This window comes from Sparus aurata, chromosome 22 (assembly GCF_900880675.1).
Source record: "Sparus aurata chromosome 22, fSpaAur1.1, whole genome shotgun sequence".
NCBI lineage: Eukaryota > Metazoa > Chordata > Actinopteri > Spariformes > Sparidae > Sparus > Sparus aurata.
Genome location: NC_044208.1, coordinates 21492031 through 21513765, shown reverse-complemented (window position 1 = coordinate 21513765; position 21735 = coordinate 21492031). Strand labels below are relative to the sequence as shown.

At 44.0% G+C, this 21735-nt stretch overlaps 2 protein-coding genes and 1 non-coding gene across 3 annotated transcripts; 2 read left to right on the top strand and 1 right to left on the bottom strand.

The window, feature by feature from the left end:
• The first annotated feature begins 968 nt into the window (after positions 1-968).
• sox7 (SRY-box transcription factor 7) lies at positions 969-3932 on the top strand. Its single transcript, XM_030404437.1, has 2 exons — positions 969-1200; positions 2199-3932. The coding sequence occupies exons 1-2, from the start codon at positions 969-971 to the stop codon at positions 3179-3181; spliced, it is 1215 nt and encodes a 404-aa protein (XP_030260297.1). The 3' UTR covers positions 3182-3932.
• Positions 3933-17468: 13536 nt separating this feature from the next.
• trnal-cag (transfer RNA leucine (anticodon CAG)) lies at positions 17469-17551 on the top strand. Its single transcript has one exon. It is a non-coding gene; the product is annotated as a tRNA-Leu (tRNA).
• An 883-nt stretch (positions 17552-18434) lies between these two features.
• LOC115574407 (uncharacterized) lies at positions 18435-21450 on the bottom strand. The gene is made up of 5 exons (XM_030405906.1): positions 20771-21450; positions 20477-20686; positions 20080-20388; positions 19657-19802; positions 18435-19499 (listed from the first exon to the last, which is right to left on the bottom strand). The coding sequence occupies exons 1-5, from the start codon at positions 21447-21449 to the stop codon at positions 18435-18437; spliced, it is 2409 nt and encodes an 802-aa protein (XP_030261766.1). The 5' UTR covers position 21450.
• Between the last annotated feature and the right edge of the window lie 285 nt (positions 21451-21735).

Sequence of the window (21735 nt, the reverse complement as noted above, 5' to 3'; positions counted from 1 at the left end):
TCAGAGGAATCCTAAAAAAAAAAAAAAATTGATCCTCAACCAAAACTGTGGAAAAAAAGAGGAGCTTGGGCACTTCCATGTCCTGGAATCATGTTGAAAAAAAATATATTTAGAAAGCAATATTTCCTGTTTTTTTTGTGTGTGTTTTCTTTTAAGAAAATAAAAGCCTTTCTCTGTAGAGATGGGAGTGTTCTGTTTTCATTTGCATGCCAAGACTGTGCCAAACAACCCTGGTGGAGTTCACTGGAATTAGCCACTTAACCAGTGTAGTTAGCCGCGCAGTGTCGTTAAGGATGCAGAACAGGTTAGAGAAGTTTTCCAGGAGAGGTTTTCCGCGTTGGCCAGAAAAAGGGTGAAGCTGCAGAGCGTCTCTTTGTCACCGCAGCAGCAAGCCCTGATGTTAAACAAGAGATTTGTTTTTCCTCAACTGTCTGCGAATAAAATCTTTGTCCCCAGTGAGTTTGGAAAAATAACTGAGAATATGACAGAAATAATCACGTCCATTGATTTTATTAGGACTGTTGTTTTGTTGTGGGGCCAGTTTGAGTAGTAAGTAGTGTTGAAATGCTGCCTTCTCTCTCTCTCTCTCTCTGTCTCTCTCTTCCTTTTCACGGGGCTCAACTTGCAATCAAGGAGGAGCCGAGAGTCCTCCGGGGCTTCTCCTGGAACCTGCTCCTCAAATATAAAGCGCTCCCCCCCATCCACCAGGAAAGACTGAATCATAACTCACGAGGAGGAGCGCGCCGCTGCCTGAGCACATCTGTGGCTTGTCCCCTCAAACCTCTGCTGACATCTGACTGCTGCAGCTCTGCTCATCCAGTCAGTGTGTGTGGATTCCTGTAGTTTTTGTTTTTTTTTCTATCTGTCTTCCAGCCTGCAGTTTACTTTCCTCTGAGAACTTTTGTCAGAGAGGAGGTGAGGGAAAAAAAAGCGCCCGTGAAGTTTTTGGAGAAGGTGAGAGCGCGCAGATGGCAGCCCTCATCAGCGCGTACTCGTCGTGGCCGGAGTCCTTCGAGTGTCCTCCAGGAGACGGGGACGTGGCCGACGGACACGGCCCGCACAGGACTCCCGTGGACAAGGCGCCGGAGCCGCGGATCCGACGGCCCATGAACGCGTTCATGGTGTGGGCCAAAGATGAGCGCAAACGGCTGGCGGTCCAAAACCCGGACCTGCACAACGCCGAGCTCAGCAAGATGTTGGGTAAGATATACTTTTAACATTATTATTATTATTATTATTATTATTATTATTATTATTATTAAGCCGTTCGCACCCTCGCGTTTCCCACCAGGCCTCGGCTGTTTTACAAGTTTTCAGGTTGTTTCAAACGCCAAAAGGATGAACTAATTAAAATCCATCTTAAGAAAACTTTTTTTTAAATAAAAAATATATTTTAGAAAATAACGACAAAACGACGTCTGTAAGCTCAGGTCGTTAGACGAGCTCGATTAATTACGTAACTTCACCGAAGCGCGTCGGCGAAAATCGTCTGAATTTAAAAGTTCCACGTCGCCAATCATGCTGGAATTCGTTCAGACTGTGGACAAATAAAGGAGAGAAATGTTTCATTCTGCGTTGGATTTGGATTAGTGTTTAATTAAGCTCCGCATCTGGCACTCACGCGGGGATCATTTTAAAGCCAATTTGGGAACAGCAGTACATGTCAAATGTGCTTCATAAATAAAGGTAACACTGGCACTTGTGTTTAATTTGAATTAGAGCGTTTATTACTGGAAGATAAGTCCATTAAATATAATTATGACCCAGAGAGGAAGCCGAACACTGAGGCTGAGGTGAAAGTTTTAATAGAGATGTTCTTTTTTAAATGTCGTACCATTTTTATAAAGTAAATGAAGACTAACCATATTTTTTTTTATGTAAGGCTGTGTCTGTTTATATGCTATTTAACTTCTGTTTAATTTTGAACAACACACAATCATCACACTATTATTCATATGAATTAATATCTTATTTATCCCCAAAAAGCTACACAATCCTACACCTTTAAAAATTATTCAGAACATCTAATTGATATTTCACAAGTTGTGGAAATTGTTTCAGTGGAAGCCACTTTATTATTGTGTATGTATAATAGATTTTAAACATTGAATTAGAAGTAAATTGCAGACTAACATGTTGATCCAATGTGAGGATTTTTATCTCAAATGAAATAAATCTCCTGTCTCCTCTCCCTGCAGGTAAGTCCTGGAAGGCCCTGACTCCTCCTCAGAAGAGGCCCTTCGTGGAGGAAGCGGAGAGGCTCCGGGTGCAGCACATGCAGGACTACCCCAACTACAAGTATCGGCCTCGCCGGAAGAAGCAGCTGAAGCGCATCTGCAAGCGAGTGGACCCCGGCTTCCTCCTGAGCGGCCTGGCCCCTGACCAGAACGCCCTGCCCGACCAGCGCGCCCTCTGTCACCCCCTCGACAAAGACGAGGGCGGTCCCAACAGTGTCGGCAGCAGGTTTTCCAGCCCCAGTCCTGCACTGCCCAGCGTCAGAACCTTCAGGGACCCGGCTGGTTCCAACAGCAGCTTTGACACCTACCCCTACGGCCTGCCCACCCCCCCTGAGATGTCCCCCTTAGACGCCATGGACCACGAGCATGTGCCTCCCTCTTATTATTCAACGTCTGGTAGCTCCTCCGTCTCCTGCTCCTCTTCGGCTTCCTGTCCCGACGAGCACCACCAGAACCAGACACACATGGGCAGCCCGCCTCCTTACCACACTGACTACGCTCAGACCCAAATCCACTGTGGGGCCGCACACATAGGTCACATCCCTCACATGTCCCAAAGTGGTCCTGGCGGGCTGATCCCCGGCCCTCAGCTGTCTTACTACAGTACCTCATCTTTCCCCCAGATGCACCACGGGCTCCATCAGGGCCACCTGGGTCAGCTGTCCCCCCCACCAGAGACGCAGGGTCACCTGGAGACACTAGATCAGCTAAGCCAAGCTGAGCTCCTGGGCGAGGTGGACCGCAACGAGTTCGACCAGTACCTGAACTCCACTGGGGGCGGCTTCCATCCCGAACAGGGCGGCAGCATGACTGTCACTGGACACATCCAGGTGGCGTCTGCCGCCTCCGCCACCTCGTGTCCCAGCAGCACCACAGAAACCAGCCTCATTTCAGTGCTCGCGGACGCAACGGCGGCCTACTACAACAACTACGGCATCTCATAAGCACCCACTGCACCCGAGACTGATCAGAGACACTTCAGGGTTTATCATGGGTGAAGAATATTGGGACGATGTTGCATTTGGGTGCTAGCGACGAAAGCTTTCTCTGCTCTCGTTTGTAATTTTTTCAGATCTCGTATTAGCATCTATGAGCAACTTCCTCCCGCCATTGATTGAAACCTGAACTGATTACTGAGCAATATTGATTGTCCGGAGCCGAGGAAAGAACAAAGAGTCGAATTGGAGGAATCTGAAGAAAGGGGAGATGGACAACTCAGGGATGCAGACACAAAATACTATAGTATGCCACCTCCAGTTGTCAGAGAACAATCGTAAAAGACTTTGTCGTCCACTTGTAAATGTCACCAGTAACTGTCGCCGGCGCGGCGTGTACAGATGCTCTTTAGAAGCTAATTTAAGTCCTTTGATGTTTTTCGCATAAATGCTAACTGTAACGCTATTATCAACGCTTTCCCCATTCGAATGTTTGTATCATACATGTTCTCGCTCTCATTAGTTTGGGAGTCTTACCTCAGTAGTTGTAATTGAATGAGGTTTCCGTTGGACATTTCTTATGCAATCTAACAAAACGGTGTATCATGAAGAAAAAAGGCGTTTATACTTCCTCTCAACTACTTAATAATATATAATCATAACCTCTACGATGGAAAATAATAATGGTAACTATAACTGTATGCTGATTTAGGTTTGTGAAAGACAATAATTTAAAAATAAAGTTCATTTTTTATATAAATGCAGAGGGATTACTTTTTATTTATTATTATTTCCTTCTTACACCTAAATAAGAGATACTGGGAATAACTGATACGCTTAAAGGCATCCCGCAGGAGCAGGTGAGACACAAATATCACTTCCATACACAGCACCGAATTGATACAATCATATCCATAAATAAAAAGCAATACTGGAGTTGTTTTACACAATAAGTTTTCACACACAAATTGGATGACAGTGGTATGTGTCACTTGTCCGTTCTTCTACTTCGGGCTCTGTCTAGTTGCTGTACTAGCACTAGTGGCCCATTCTGACACCCACTCCCCTGCTTGCTGCTTTTTTTCCCACCCTCCCATCACACCATCCTTCTCCATCCGTCTCCTCTCGCTTTCATTTCATCCCGGTTCAGAGGATTAGTGTAAAACAGGCACAGCCGTCGCCGCCCGCCTCCATCTCCACCGTCCCTTTGTTTTCCCAGAGTCTTATTCTGGGTGCCATTCTTAGGCACTCCGGACCCCCACCCCCCCCCCCCCCCCCCCCCCCCCCCCCCCCCCCCCCCCCCCCCCACCCCCCCCCCGTTCTATCTTGCTGATGCAGACCTTTCGTAATCTGTGCAAAAATAAATAAAAAAATAAATCCCAGGGCCTCGTTGACTGTTTTACACCCTCCTCATTTCTCTCTCTCTCTCTCTCTCTCTCTCTCTCTCTCTCTCTCTCTCTTTTTCTCCCCCTCCTCTTCCCCTCTCACCCGCTCTGTTCTCTTGAATTTTTCTTTTTCGATAAAAGGAATTCAGGGGGCTTTTGACAAATCCTGGAGTCTGGCTGGTCTTCCTGCATTTTTTGGGAACGGTTGAGTCGTGCTTCTTGTAAAGAGGATGTGGCGGAGGAGCGGTGTTTCCTGACTGATAAGGGAAAAGCCTCTCTCCGTCAGGATGTTTGGGCCTGGCTGGGCCCTGCATTAAAGAGCCAGAGAGAGGGAAGGGAACCCGCTGTTCAGCGAGCGGGAGGAAACACTGCCGCGCCGATTAGCATCTTACTTACCCGTCTTTACTCACCCGCCATTTTTCAAGAGAAGCTTTGTTAACCTGGCCGTGTCATACCTTGACCACAGACGCACCACAAACATGCACACAGCCTGTCTTTTTCTTCCGAAGCCACAAAACAATAACACGAGCACCACGCATAACACCTCTGTACAAATATTCAACCACAATCCTTTGCTTCTGACACACCTTGCTGCGAATGTGATTAAACTGACCTGAACGACAACATTCATCAAGTACCGGTGTCTGCAGCTGGCAGACGTTGTGCTCATTTCTTCGGGGTTAGATCATTACCCTCTGTGCCTGCAGGCGTCCAGAACTCTGCAGAGGGTCCATCTGAGTGCGACCGTATTTTTGGGAGGGTGGTGCCCCAGGCATGCGGGGTGAGAACATAGTCTTTGGGGCCACGTCAACCCCGAAGTCATCAGGGTCAGGTCAGGGTGCCGTTGTAGACTCCCTGGGTAAAAACGCCCTGTAATGTGTCAACAATTACCTCAGGGTAGGACACTGGAGCACGCACAAGGACAAAGACTCAAGCCTCAACAAAGCATCATCATTTGACTCACACCTGAGCAGTGCAGACGAATCATATCATTTTCATTTTACAAGTATTTCACATCCGGATGTCTCAGAAAACCATTATGGCCACTTGGGCTGAAGCTACCAATTATTATTTCATTATCGATTAATCTGCTGATTATGTCTAGAAATTGTAAAAAAAAAAAAAAAAAGAAAAAATGCTCCAGATCTCCAAAATATCAACTCTTCAAGAGCAAAGAAAAACAGCTTCATTTTTGTTCAATGAATCCAGTATTTGTTTGATGGATTATTTTGAAAAAACCACAAGGAAAAGTCCTTAAAGCGACACATTGTAGTTTCGGAAAAGAAATGATAGCTCATAAGTTCACATTTACAATATTAACAAGGTAATAACACAAACTTCAAAATATTTTAACATCATGTTATCATTAGTGTTTATTCCATAACTAAATAAACAAGCTGGTTAAAGCTACAAATGTTACGACTTAGAAGGGTCCTGCAAATATCAACAAATTATGAAATTGTGCCGTCTTTTGGGGACAGTTTATTTACTCGATTTACTAAGTCACGAAAATCAATCATGACGGATTCCTTCTCTTCTCTCCTTCTCTCCACTTTCTCTTCCAAATTTCCCTCTCGAAGCTACACGTGCACCATCCCGATGATCTACAAAATTCAAAATCAACAACACTGGAGATGGATGGTTATCAGCGGACAGCGAACACAGTCAAGATCAACCAAGTTAAAAATTCAAATACGTGGAATAAATGAACACATTTGCTTCTTATAGTAAGGGTATGATATAATTACTTTGTAATTCAATGGAGCTGCTGTGATCAACAACCTATCAACATTTGACGTCTTAACCGATTCCAATGACAAAACTACTAATCACTGACTGGTTTACAAAACTCCCACGGGAGCTCTACAGGGGCATTTAAAGAGAACTGTGGATCCTGTGACTTCCACGCTTTCGGGAAGTGAGGGCAAAACGCTCAACTTGTCAGCCTCAATCTTTTCCTCCCTAGAAGTTGACTCATTGTCATGGTAACCTTTAGTCAGAGCCTTCTGCTGAAAAACCTGCAACAGTCATCGCTGCTGTTTCAGCTGCAATAAATCAGCGAGAGAGGAAACAAACAGTGGCGTGACGCTGTTGTCAACGTTACACTTTATGCACACATGCACTTGGAGGAATTGTCTGTAGCGCCCGTCTGCTGTGAATGAGGGAGGGAATCACCTCTTTAATTTGACTAATTGAATTATCACACATGCGCAGGATCACAAGGATTAACAATATTTAGCGAATACAAGGATAAAGGCTGAACAAACAAAAGAGCCTCCTCTTGTTATTTCTCTCTGATTGCTGACTGGCTCAGTTCCAGTCTCAGGTCAAGCCCGTGGAATGAGTCTGTCAGGTAGTCTGTTATGTTTCCTATTTCCTCCTCTGCCGTCATGTCACTTCCCTGAGCAAACAAACAACTCGGCGGTTCGAACTCAACAGTGACTGTCAAGGTAACAGCGTACGACTCTGTGTGTGTGTGTGGATGGGGCGCGGAGATCTCACAGCTGTGTAAAGTATTATCCATCTGCCGGGACCGAGGTGAGCAGTGATCACTTTAAATATCGTGTCCTCCGGGGGCTCGGAGGAGGCTGACTGTCTGGTTGGTCCAGCGTCCATTGTTGAGCTGGAGAGGGGAGCGTCCAATCGCGTCACACGTGGAGGTCGACCGTTCCGGCTATATGAAGGTCTATGCGTATTAACTGTAGGTCAGGAGGAAGTGGCTGATTTGAACTACGTGACGAGGGCATATCATTGTCTGAGACTGAGATGCCCTTTAAACCTATTTACTATAGATACTGTACGTCACGGTGTGTTCAAGGGTCAGCTTCTGCCTTGTGGATGGCAGATCGCTTCATTACCATTTATACGCAAACAAATGAAGTGAAGTTACCATTCCAAGTGATTTTCAGTAATCATTTGCAATAATCATATCGTCACTGTTAAGCTCTGCAACACGAAAACAACAAAACCAATTACAACGTCCTCATCACAGTAAACGCAGTGAACTTTACACCAAATTAAACGACTCCGAGCGACGGATAAAGACACACTTACATCAGCAAACACTAAATGTTGTCGGAGTGCATTTCCAGTTGGAGTGTGTTACAGCAGAATAATAACCTGTTTACAATTTGTACTTGGCCCTAAATCTGGCCAAAGGAGGGAAAAGAAGGAAGAAAAAACACACACACACACACACACACATCTCACAGCAAGGGATTATGGGTGCAGCTATTCTTCATCTCATTGTGGCTCAACAACAGGCAGAGTGTGGGGTGGCAGGCAGGCGTGTACGTCGCCGGACGAAGAATGGACCAGACTCGTCGAGGGACAGGTGCCATGTGGCAGAGGATGTGCAGGGACACAGATGGGGACCCCTGGAAAACTTGGGGGACCGCACGAGCGGCCAAGGGCCTCCCACCCGTACCTGTGCTGTGAATGCTGCAGCTGAACGGGATCCGGCACCTGTTCTAAGCAGATACAGGCGACCGGCAAAAGCACAGAGGGAGGCCAGCACATGGCTGCCAACCCGGGGAAGGAGAAGGCTAGATTTCCATTTACCCATAAGCGCGGCCTGATTACCAAATCGGCACAGGCTTTGCTGCAGAATGTACGGAAAAAAGGATTGAGAAATGTGCCCGCTTCCACAACTATGCATTTCAGTAAACTCCTCGCTTTAATAAGAGCTTTCTTTCGGGTTGTGCATTGAAATGTTTCACTCAAAGCAGAAGCAGCTGGAGAAGTCAAAAAGGAATGGCACAGATTTATTATTTTTCAAACAAGTGATGCAAAATTGCAGAGCATGTCCTATTTTTACAGCCTGGCCTGCATTGGTATCTCGCTCTCTCTCTCCTTCTCTCTAATAGCACTGCTTGCACTGGTCTACGAATGCTGCAGTGCTATCGGGCTTGTTTTTGACTGCTGCAGATTCTCCCCTGGGTGGTGTAACTCTTCACCTCAATGTGGAGGAGGATGTTCCTATTGTGCTTCCTAATTGCAATGTGGTTGTTCCATTTAAGAGATAGAACATCCTTATCTGTTTACGTGTGTGATGCACTGTGGGAATAACTGGAAGAGGTATTTTGAGTCATGTTTTCATTGAGATAATTGGAATATTTCAAGCAATGTTTTCATCTTCTGAAAGCTTTTCAAGGCCGGGACATGGCTAATTCCCGCAAAGTTCGCAACCATTAAAATTGGTTGTCTTTTGCAGCGCTGTCTCTTTGTTTTCTTCTTAAAAAAAACCGAATTACATCAAGCGAATTTGGACATCGCAACGAGTCCTTGATCTCCCGTCACTCCCCATCTTTTCCATTTTAGCGGGCATGCTTGCTGCCATCGTGCCTCTGGCCCCCTCGTTCTGCACCAACACAGTTTAGTCAGCACGCATCCTGAAAAGCAGACGCACTAATGATTCAGATGAGTGATGTTATAAGTTCAGCGGTGTGAGAGAGCCCCTTTTAACAGCTACTGTGGAGGATAGACAAAGCAAAGCAGCAGGCTGCGCGATGACAGCTCCTGAGTCACACTGAGAGAAATTCCGAAAACTTTTAATGCTCAATATTTTAATTGTGTATCAAGTATTGTTCTATAATTGATGAAAATAAAAAAATGTTTTATTGATGTTAAGACGCAGTGCATATAGCGATGAAAGCAATCTCAGTAGAAAGTAAAATGTTATTTTGTCTAAATTTTAATATTTTAATACAACAAATAATTAATAATTTCTTCCTCTTTAGTACTGACTATTGTTTCTGTCGTGCATGTTCTATGTACTTTGTGATGAGCCTGTCATAACTTAAAGCTGCATGCATAAATATATTTAATACTTTCAGCTATGAATCAAATTACCGCACATGTAATATGAAAGAACTCATTTTTTAGTGTTCAATTAATGAGAGAAAGAGAATTCTGGACGGTACAAGTTTGATAGCGTATCCAACAAAAACAAACCAAAAAAAAACAAGGGACACACAGAGACTGTAACTATCATACAGACAGTGAGGCAGAATAATGCTGCAATATGAAAATGCAGTGTGAAAGGGCTTCTGACAGTGATGTCTGTTTCTACTGTCTGTTCTATTGGCAGGACTTCTCTCCATCATTCCTCAGATTCATCGCTGCTATCCTTACGTAGCAGCTCTCTGAGTCGCTATCTGCAATTTTGTCCCACCACCAGCTGATGGCTTCATATTCATTGTCCTCCTCTCATGGACAGCGTCTGGATCCACCAAGCAGTGGGTCATTCATCAATGTATACAACTCAAGCTGAAAATATTATTTAAGTCTCGCCCAGGGGCCTGAAAACAGTCAAGCTATGATGACTGATCAAGTTCCTACACGCAGGAACAACAAGCCTCATTTACCAGCGCTTATGCAGAGATAAAGTACGTCAGTCATGACACAGAGCATTTCCGTCACCTTGATGTACGCTGTTTACACTCAGAATTTCTGGGTAAGCTCCTGACTGACCTTGGCACCGGGCCACTCTGGCATCATTTCCACGCTCACTCCCATTCCTCCGCCCTTACGTTACGGGTGTAATATTCGGGATGTTGTTGATGTCTGAGCTTGAAGGAATCCCTTCCTGCTGGATGCTCAGCCCTGTTTCCTTAAAGACTCAACATCAAAAATGAGACACATGGAAATGACTCACACAGTTGTCCCCAGAGTTCAGACACTTCAACTAAAGTACCATGTTGACAGGTTCAAAACAGGATATGAGCTGGATAGGTCCATGTTTATTGCAGATGGCGGAATACTTAAGAGCAGTGATAGCTGAAAGCTCTGATAAGCAACTCAGGCAGCTGCAGTCACGTATCCACTGTGTCGTGTAAGTGGGCACTCAAAGACTGAACTCACGCACCACTAGCAGAAACTAAAAGTCTCAACGTAAGACCAATAAGAGATTTCAACCCTCCACTGTAAAAAGAGGCTAAACATGAGTGGAGGCTTGAAGTTATACCAAGTCATTTCCTAGAATTACAACTCTGTTAAGCACACACTGTGCTCAGACTTGACCCTCAAGTTGAGTAAATTCTGCTTCTGCAAAATATTTCACAGCTAGCACTTTCACAGGGCAGTTTTCCCAAGGTGTTTTAAAAACTAAGAATCTCTGAGAACTCATTAATTACAATAGCCCATGACCTTATGTGGCTAACTTCAGCCATTTATAAACTGACCGATTTCTGCTTAGGTGTGGGATTCTACAAGTGAGAGTACCTCTAAAACATATAAATTAAACATTAATATGACATATGTAGGTTGCACTGCCATGCAACCACCATCGACAACATGTGTTAAACTGTGGGGAATCAATCATGACTTTTTTTGGATCAGTTATTCTCTAGATACATAGATAACCATATAATCATTACAAATCATATAATCGTTCAAAGTCTTCTCTCATGACATCTCTGATTTAATCCCCCCGTTTCTTTCATCCCTCCGCCATTCTGTCAAAATAAAGGCTCATAGCTTTAATTTACAGTAATTTTGGTTTGGTTTGTATAGATGGTCATCATCCAAGTTAACGATAGAAAAAGAAACGTGAAAAATAGTCTATGGTAAGTCATAACTGACAATGAGAAAGTAAAAAGCCATAATTCAGATAGAGTCATAATTATAAGATAGAAAATCAATATTATTTAATAAAAAGCCATAAGTATCATATAAAATCATAATTATAAGGGAGGAAGTAATAATATTTATATAAAGAGTCATAATTATGAGATTTACAGTTGTTACTATGAGATAAAAAAGTCATAATTATTAGATTTTATGTCATAACACCTTCCGTTGAGGAAGTCATTCCATTTACAATTTGGTGGCTTGCTTCCGCTGGTATGAAATAAGGTATGTAGTTCAGGCAGTGAAGCTGGAAACTAAGAGGGCAGAAAGAGCTTAAAAAGATGCACAGTTTGATAGCTGAACAGTTTCTCCAGCTGAACATAAAGCTGAACGTATGAAGAAGCTGAAAAGGCAGAAAGATGAATATTTGAAAAAGCTGAAAAGGCAGAAAAGCTGAAAAGTAAGAGGGCTGAAAGAGCTTAAAAAGGCAAACTGTTTCAGTGGCTGTACATATGCTGGAGCTGTAGCAGAACCAAAGATTAAAATGTCGGCATAAGAATTAATAGGAAAATGCCTCCCAAACTCATGCGATTTTTGAAAGAAATTGAAATCTGCAAAAAATGTTAAGTAACAGCAGACATTGCTGAACTCTGTGATGTCTTTTTTATTTCTGTAGAGTGAAAAATGAGAGCGGCAGAGCGAGAGACAAAACAGGTACCGTCTGCTCTCCTCCAGAAATGTAGGCTAAAAATTATCATTGCGGCTTATGGGGGAGTTGCTGGAGTGCTTGTCGCTCTATGGCTTCTACAGCCAAAAGTGTAAGTCCTACATCTGAAATAATACCATCAGCTGAAAGTCAACAAGATTTCCTACATTTCTATGTATATATTGTCATGTGAAGTAAAAGATGTGGGATCCAAATCAAGCTGAAGAGAAGAGCAAATCTAATCGATACGCAAAATCTTTTAATCCATCTGCCATTAAACTCCTAAACACAGACCCCACTAATTTTAAAGAATTTAACCTATGTATTTATTTACTAATTCATTTATTTATCTATGGCGTACCCATGTGCCTCTTAAATTGTTCTCTGAATGACTGAATGTTTGTTGTAATGATTTTATGTTTTTTATGTTTGACGTCTGGAAAGCCACAACTGAATTGCCCAGTTGGGATAAATAAAGTGGTCTGAATCTGAATCTGAATTCACCACAATGTGCAGGAATTTGTTGTTTTATATTTTGGACGTTTTATGGACCATCAAAATTCTTTTGATAACTTTTTGTCAGGAGGGTCCACAGATGCGACATGCAAAGTTTGGTGCAAATCGATCAAATCGCCAACGAGGAGTTCGAAAACGTACGTTTTTCAAGTTTCGTGATTTTGCGAATGGAAGGTAACTGCGAAATTGGGCGTGGCCTTGAATTCAGGGAACATGTAGATATAAGGTTTAACAATGTCCGACATATTATGTGGGAGTTATTAGCAAAAAACGCTTTTATGTTGATAATAGGGCCACCTGTTGGTCATATCTCGTGTGTGAGTTACAGGGGCCAGTCTTTACCATCTCTATCAATTTCATTGCCATAAGTGTTATGGTGTGGGCACGGTGCCAAATATGAAATTAGACTGCCTTTATCATTTATTTTTTATTGGTATTCATCATCAAGACAAACATGCTTCTACACAAAGTGCATTTCAAATATCATATGCATTCTTCATATATTCATGTTTGCTACAATTCTCAGTCTTTTTGTTTGTGTATATACACATAATGAACAAACAGAGAAAAGAACCATGAACCTTTAGGGAGTGACACTTTCTAACCTTATTATTGGTTAGTAAAAGTAAAATCAGGCCTAAGAGGTTTTATGTAGAAAACCCATTTCTGGCCGTGGGAGGCAAATTGTTCTGATTTATAGTTGACAAATGCTGTTATCCTCTCCATTTCATAAATGTCCATTGTAATTTCCATCAATGCATTTAAAGTTGGGCTCTCCTGAGATAACATTTCCTGGTGAGAGTTTTTTTTTACCAGCTACCAGCAGTGCATTCATTAAGAGTTCATCTCCTTTTGACCAGGAAGTTGTAGTATTCTTTGGACTATCGAAATTCTTTTAGGAACCTTTTGCCAAGAGGGTCCACAGATGCTGTGTGCAAAGTTTGGTGCAAATTGGTGAAATTACCTGGGAGGAGTTCGAAACAGTAGGTTTTTGACATTTTGCGCATTTGCGGAAAAAAAAAAAACGTCATGAGATTCAGCACAATTCAGTGAACGCGTGGATATAAGGTTTTTGAATGTGCGACAAAGTATGACTTATGAGCAAAAACGCACTTTCCTTGATTATAGCGCCACCTAGTGGTGGAAATTCAGGACGACAATAGATTATATAACTTTTCGCCAGGTGTGATTTATTTTCCAAGTTTGGTGAGTTTTGGGGCATGTTAAATGGATATTCCGGTGAAAATTTAATCCATGGTCTAACACACCGTGAAACTGTGTTAAGGGGCGTTCAGACCGAACGCGATAGATGCGAATTGAGCGGCAACTCTACATTGAAAATCAATGTAAATGGTGCGATGACACCCAATTCAGGCAGCGGCGGTGCGAATGGAGCGTCTAGCGCGGCGCGAATGAAGCATCCAATCAGCGACGAGTTCAAGCCGACGACGTCTCGTCCCTCACGTACGGTTGTTAACACTCAGATCAACATGGAGGAGAAGCTAATTGTAGCTGTGTGTGGGCACCGACCCGAGCTAACAGGTCATCAAACTGGGCTCCGGTCAGTCTGAGGTACCGCTGGAACTGGTCGTCATCCAGACGGAGCTGCTGGAGGAGACAGTGAAATTCCCCCAGCTCCGTGTGTCTCCGGAGGACTTCATGAACCCAGACATGACAGCGGGTGGTTTTCCGGTGTTTCTGGGACTTGTACAGCAGGTCCAGTGCAGCAACGGTGGTGATATCAGCCATGATCGACGTGGAAAGAGAGCGGGTTGAGAAATACCGGTTCAAAAATGAACGGGCAAGCGCGTCGTCTTTTTATTACCCCTGAGTGTCAAGCGCCAATGACGCGAATAGTCCAAAATGATCAAGCGGCGCGATACAAGCGTCTCAAGCGATTGTATTCGCGTCTGTCGCGTTTGGTCTGAACGCAGCATTAAGGGGCATTCAGACCGAATGCGATTGACGCGAATTGAGCGGCAACTCTACATTGAAAATCAATGTAAATGGCGCGATGACACGCGATTCAGGGCGGAAATGAAGCGTCTAGTGTGGCGCGAATGAAGCGTCTGGGGAGTCTGAAGCGGCGCGTCTGAAGCATCTGAAGTGACGCAAATAAAGTTGAAAATATCAAACTTTTCAGGCGGCATCGCGCCACGACATCCAATCAGCGACGAGTTCAAGCCGACGACGTCACTTCCCTCACGTACGGTTGTTTACACTCAGATCAACACATACCTGTCAACCCTCCCGTTTTCCCCGGAAAACTCCATTATTTTAATCATCTGTCCCACCGTCTTCACTTTTACATATTTTCCCTTAAAACTCACATGTTTCCCCTCTGGCCCAGCAGGTGGCTTGAAGACCCTACCTGCTTGTAGAAGGGGTGGAGGTGGGGGCAGTTGTTCCTCTCTCTCTCTCTCTCTCTCTCTCTGTGTGTGGCTGTGTTGCGCAAGGGCTCCAGCACCTGTGGATCAGCCGCAGATGTGCCAAGAGCAGGCGCATGTTGCTGCTGTGTTAACACTACGCACTTCATTTATTTATTCATTTGCGGCCGAGCGGCCGCATCGTCAGGCAGCCATTGTGGCATTTGCCCACATTGCCTTATGGTCAGTCCGTCACTGGCTTGAACTGTTAGTGCTGCACTTTACACGTGAAAAAGTTGTGTGAGAAGTTTTTTATTTATCATATTTTATATATTTTGTTTATTTGAGAATGTTTTATTCATGGTAAGGCTTATTTTATATATTTTGTTTATTTGAGAATAATTTATTGAACTTATTAGGCAGCACTATACAACAGTATTCTATTTTTTATTTCATATTCATATTTTGTATAATAGTAAAATAATTACAGTTTGACTAAAACTCCTAATTCCTAATAAACAACAAGCAAATTTATGTTTTGCATTTTGTTCCAGTACTGTACCGAAAATGAATCGAACCGAGACCTCAAAACCGAAGTACGTATCAAACCGTGATTTTTGTGTATCGTTACACCCCTAGTTAGTAAATGTCTTGTACACTTTTCTAAAAGTGTGGGTCATGGCCCATGACGCGGGCAGTCCCACCACCCACAGATGATTTGCAGAGAATTTCCCTTATTCCCATGGCTGATATCACCACCGTTGCTGCACTGTACCTGCTGTACAAGTCCCAGAAACGCCGGAAAACCACCCGCTGTCGTGTTTGGGTTCATGAAGTCCTCCGGAGACGCACAGAGCTGGGGGAATTTCACTGTCTCCTCCAGGAGCTCCGTCTAGATGACGACCGGTTCCAGCGGTACCTCAGGCTGACCGGAGCCCAGTTTAAGGACCTGTTAGCTTGGGTCGGTGCCCACACACAGCTACAATTAGCTTCTCCTCCATGTTGGTCTGAGTGTAAACAACCGTACGTGAGAGAAGTGACATCGTCGGCTTGAACTTGTCGCTGATTGGATGTCTCGGCGCGATGCCGCCTGAAAAGTTCGATATTTTCAACTTTATTCGCGTCGCTTCAGACGCGCCGCTTATCATTTGCGCCATGCTAGCCGCTCCATTCGTGCCGCCACCTCCTGAATCGCGTGTCATTGCGCCATTTACATTGATTTTCAATGTAGAGTTGCCGCTCAATTCGAGTCTATCGCGTTCAGTCTGAATGCCCCTTAGACTCCCTCTCGAGAGATCAAGTTAGCAGACCGCTAATTTACGGAAAAAAGCCACAAATAATGCTGCGAACAGCACCAAACTTCAGCAACACTACAAATAGAGTCTCAGCACATAGTCTGAGGCATCTAACCTCCGCTAGCTTAGCTGGATTTATACTGAAAAGCTGACAAAAGGGATATTCCGGTGTAAGTTTAATCCATGGTCTAACACAGCGTGAAACTGTGTTAGACTCCCTCTCGACACATAGTCCGGGGCATTAAAACTCCACTAGCTTAGCTGGATTTCTACTGAAAAGCTGACAAAACTTTACCACTCTTCTGCAGCAGCTTCCTGTTGACGGGAAGTCCTGACAACTCGATTACTGAGTGCAGTAGAGTTCCGCGGCTCATGGATGAAAATGTATGTTTATGACTCCATGGAAAAGCAATCAAAGTTCATATGTGTATTACCTGCCAGTTTATAACAGTTATTATCGAGAGCGGTCAGGGAAAAGAACGGAATTGAGCATTTCTAACCACACTCGGTAATCGTCGCGTCAGGACTTCCCCGGCCGGAAGCTGATGGAGGAGAGTTGAAATCTGTTTTTAGCTTCCCAATAGAAATCAAGCTAAGCTAGCGGAGGTTAGATGCTCCAGACTATGTGCTGAGACCCTATTTGTACTGTTGCTGAAGTTTGGTGCTGTTCTGAGCATTATTTGTGGCTTTTGGTGGCAGTTTATATTTGGATCCATTTACTGCAGTGCATTGTTGTCATGCGGTCGTTTCTGAGGTTGATAAAAATCCGTAAATTACGGTCTGCTAACTTGATCTCTCGAGAGGGAGTCTAACAGAGTTTCACAGTGATTTTAGACCATGGATTAAACTTACACCGGAATATCCCTTTAAGGCAGTGAAAAATGCAATCATTTTGGACAAAGAAAAATAACAAAAAATAATAAGAAGAATCCTTCTAAAAAACAATAGGGACGCCCTAAAAAAGTAATCACAGAATTTTAATTTTGGACATCAGTAGAAACACTGCAGCAGTCTTCCATTGACTTGATGCAGTTTCATTAGAGGTTAGCATCTAGTGGTCCTGAGAGGAGCTGCAGCCTCAACATGCCCACAAAGCCCGACACATGCGGCAACACGACATGCGCAACCTCTGACTCCGGTTCAGTCCTCAGCGAGGCAGAAACTCCCTGAAATGCAGACCTCCATGACTGTCTACACCTTCGTGCAGAATTATCCGTGATTGATTTGAAATTAATGCTCGTCGTTGTCAGGTTTTTAATTCTCACATTCATGAGATAAGCAGCTACAACCGAGCTTGTTATGTTATTAGCCACTTAAACTAAAGTCACGTATCAATCACACGATATTTAGTCGTGTGGTAGACACGCTGTTGACTTTGTTGCGACTTCATTAACGTTATAGTCACAGATAGTCGCCATTTTGATTTTTATTTCACCTTACGTACAGACTCATTCTGTCGTCAGGATGGCCGAGCGGTCTAAGGCGCTGCGTTCAGGTCGCAGTCTCCTCTGGAGGCGTGGGTTCGAATCCCACTTCTGACAGACATTTTTTTCGCATGTTTTGATCGGATCAGGTCTTACACTTTCACTCATAATTACGTAATATTACAAATGTACAACTCTATATTATTTCACAATACAGTAGTGGAGCTTTTTGTTTCTTGACAAAGGCTCATCATTTGGGTGGCAGATCTTTCCATTGCTGACTGTCAGTCTGAAATTCCTCCTCATGTTAACCAGAGACCACCTCCATCATTTATCAGTAATAAAAATGCCTCCTCTGAGCATGTTTCTTTCTCTCTGTTTTCATAGAGACAAAGAAACGTGCTGTTGATGTGCTCCACAACACTGAAACAAAACTGTAACAACTTAACTGTTGCCTGTAACTTTTAATCTTTTCCTGTATAATAATAAATGAAATGTAATAGCATGGAGTTTTTTCAAGAGTTGTCAAGTTAATTAAATTGTAAACTGTTACTGTCATTAACATCATTAAAAACATCCACTTGTACATTTGGTGTACACCAGCGTTGTTTGTTCATGAATAAAAGAAACAGAAACTTTGGAAAGATGGACATGGACAGACCATGAAAAATGCAACAAATACAGTAAATAATCAAAATATAGAAAAATAGTTTTTTTTCACACAACAGTATCCATACTTCAACCAACAACATTTAAGTAACAACTAAGCTAAACTTAACTTTACAATAAAATTGTCAAATACCATTATCAACTATTTACAATATATGTAACTTTTCTTTTTCAAATATTATATACTATATTTTTCAAATATAGAAATAGTTATCATACAAGTATTCACAGAAAACAGGATAATATACTAATACTTAAACAAAGAACATTTCAAACTATTTACAATTTAACTATTATTTACAAGGATTATTTATTTACAATATATTACACGCTATTTAGAGAATTTCTTCCTCATTTCCTCCAACCACTGCTGTTTGGTGAGTGTATCGAACGCAGGGCAATACACTCTGCCACGGTACTGGCTGTGTCCAGTGTCAGCAGTGCGAAACTGGCCACACCTTTTGCATGTGTTTGCCTCTACTGTTCTCCTGTAGGGCCTCTTTGGTGGAGGTCCAGACTCTGCTGTGGTGCTGAGCTCAGTTATTTGTGGGTTGGTGCCCTGAACTGGCACAGGAAGGACCACTGGGATAAAATGAGTAAGAGTTTGTCCAGTTGCCGTGGCGATCTGAAGTGCTGGGGGCGTGACAAGCACAAGCCTCTCCACTATTGCCTTTGGCGTGATGGGGCGACTAGAGGCTGTCGGCCTCTGTTGTGCCTGACCTGCTGTGCTCTCCGGCAGCTGGTACTGGTGCTCCTGTCGAGCTGACCTGGGCTCAGCAGGGAGTGCTCTTGCCTCCTGAAGAGGTTCCTCAGACTCAGGGAGGGCTGAATGCAACGCAGTACCCTGAGGCAGCACAGAGAGCTCCTGCATCTTCTGCCTGCTGTTGTGCCACTGGATGAGGGTGTTCTGGTTCACCTCTACCAGCTGAATCTCTGATCCCTGCATCACCAGGGAGTTGCAAACAACAAGCTGCCTGATTTTGTGGTAGTCCCTCAGAATTAAGGACCACCTTGAGTCGGCCCCCTTGCCTTTCCTCACTGGGCCTTGGTGGAGATCGCAGAGTCTAATAAAAATGTTCTCCACCAACCGACAGCAGTTAGGCCACTGAGCAGGTTCACTACTTGCACCTAACATGAAAAGGGTGGTGCTCTCCACACCAGGAGTTTGTGAGGGCTTCTTCAGTGTCCTGAACCGTCCACTTGAAAGTCTCCCCTGGTGTTGTGCTGCATAAATCACCCGCTGCTTGTCACCTTCGTCCAGCTTCTCCCAAAGTGTTATGATTGCACTGCTCTGCTGGTTGGTGAGACAAACAGAGGTCTGCTCCCGAAGCTTCACCAGATACTCAGCCAGTCTGTCCACCTGCTGGTATCCAGGAACATCTTGGTCATCAACAGCCTGTGCAAAAAAGAAAATAGCAAACCTTACAACCTTCACAGTTTATTTAAAGTACACATCATCCAGAGTGTGTGGATATGTAATGTGTGTATATGTAAAAGTTGGGCTCATATCTATACACCTACATATTTGAAATTGAACACACACACACACTTACCATATCTTCATCTTCAGCCTTCATATCCACTCCAGCCTCAGCGGACGAAGTAGAAGGCATGATGGACGCACCAGTGGCCATGGAAGACGTGCCAGGAGGTAGGGCTGATGCTCCAGGAGCCAGGACTGATGTTCCATGTGGTAGGGCTGCAGGAAATGGTAAGAAAAATCACAACAAGGTTATTTTGTATAGATATTACAGCATCACAGTTTTAATTTTCACTGCAAAAAACTATTATAATCATCATCATGATGCCACATTTTTTGGGGTCTGTACCAAATGAACATGTTCTCTTACATCTGGGGAACATGATTTGTAAGCCGGGCATCTCTGCAGCACTGCGCTACATCATTTTGATGCTGTTTCGTCATGGCACTTGGTTATATTACAATTTCACTAGTATTTTGAATAGATCAACCATACCAGTAGCTATGGTGGATGTGCCCACACTCAGGGTGGATGTGCCAGGAGCCATGCCAGATGTGGTGATCGCCAGGGTGGAGACGGTGGACACCAGACTGGATGAGGGACCAGGAGTGAGAGATGCTGCAACCTGAGGGACCTCCAGGTCAGCCACTGTGGGGTCGTCTAGGATGTCAGCGAAGCCCTCAGCTGTTTCCTCATCATCCTCATGCTGTTCAATTAACTCAGCAGTCTCCTCTAAGTTAGGGTGCATATCCTGCACTGCCTGACCAGTCTGCCGGAACAGATACTGTAGCCCTATGAGCTCTCCTGAAATAATTGAAGTAAAGTGGATCATTTAGTGTTAATAAAGGATTTTAAAACCAAGTACAATACCACTGTGTTCACAAATGCTTACCAGTGTAACGTGAGGGCGGACAGAACTCTGGTGCCACCTTCTTGCCAAACAGCTTCTCGTAGTGCTTGTTCACGTAGTGAAGCAGGTCACCCGAGTAGCTGCGTAAAGGTGATGGTGCGGTAGACAGGGCAGCACTACCACGGTCCTGGTTCCACCTATGGAGTCCCTCCAGCAGGTATGCCTGAAAATTCAGGCTGTTGGCACTGGTCCCTAGAAGGACATTATCAAATATTAAATTATGAAATATTCTTGGATCATACAGCACATAAACCAACATGTCTGAAAGACACAAACCTGGTATGAAGCAGTTCAGGTGGAGATGAAAGGACTGCAAAGATGTCAAGCCTCTGGCACATCTGTATGTTGGTAGCCGCAAACCTCCCTTTGTGAGCTCCCCTGTTTTGGTGTATAGAGCAACACCTGGCAGATCCTGGATGCACTTGATGTGCTTTTTCTGGACATGCCAGATGTGCTGCATCCTCTCCCTGTCAAACAGCGGAACTCCAAGGGAGTCGTTCCCACTGCTACCCATCAGCCCCTGCAGCAGCTCCTCCAGCAGCTTAGTGGTGGTCTCCTCACCACGGGTCTTCCTCCGGCAGTGGAGAGTCAGCTCCTCCCTGGACAGGTGTTTGCTGATGTCACCATCGGTGAGACAAGGCAGGCCCTGTGACTGAAGCTGCTGTTTCTTTGCTTCACGCAACAGAGCTAAATCAGCTGCATCCCACTCAAACACGCACGCTGATAGGTGCGACATGAAAACTGGGTACAGCTGATGAGCATCTGTTGTGCATCCCAGGGCAAGTCGGCGCATGAAGTGCCGGATATCCAGCCTTACTGTCAGGTCTGGCCACCCGCTGAATCTGACCTTCAACTTGGTCTCCGCCGACTCAGCACAGCAGCCACAGTCCACATACAAGATGACAGGGGGATCCACACCTGCCTGCTGGTATCGCTTGACCAGATCCGCTGCCATCATGTCCAGGCCAGCTCCCCCCTGAGCGGTCAGCACACTTATTAGTATCTGACCATACTCATTTCCCACTGAGGCGAGCCAGAGTGCTGTGCCCTTGGCAGCTCCGGCAAGCTTCTTTGTGATCTGAGGCACACAAAATATATAGGGTCTCAAGATTCACATTTTCTATACTGAAAAACAGGCATGTATGTTTATATATATATATATATATATATATATATATATATATATATATATATATATATATATATATATATATATATATATATATATATATATATATATA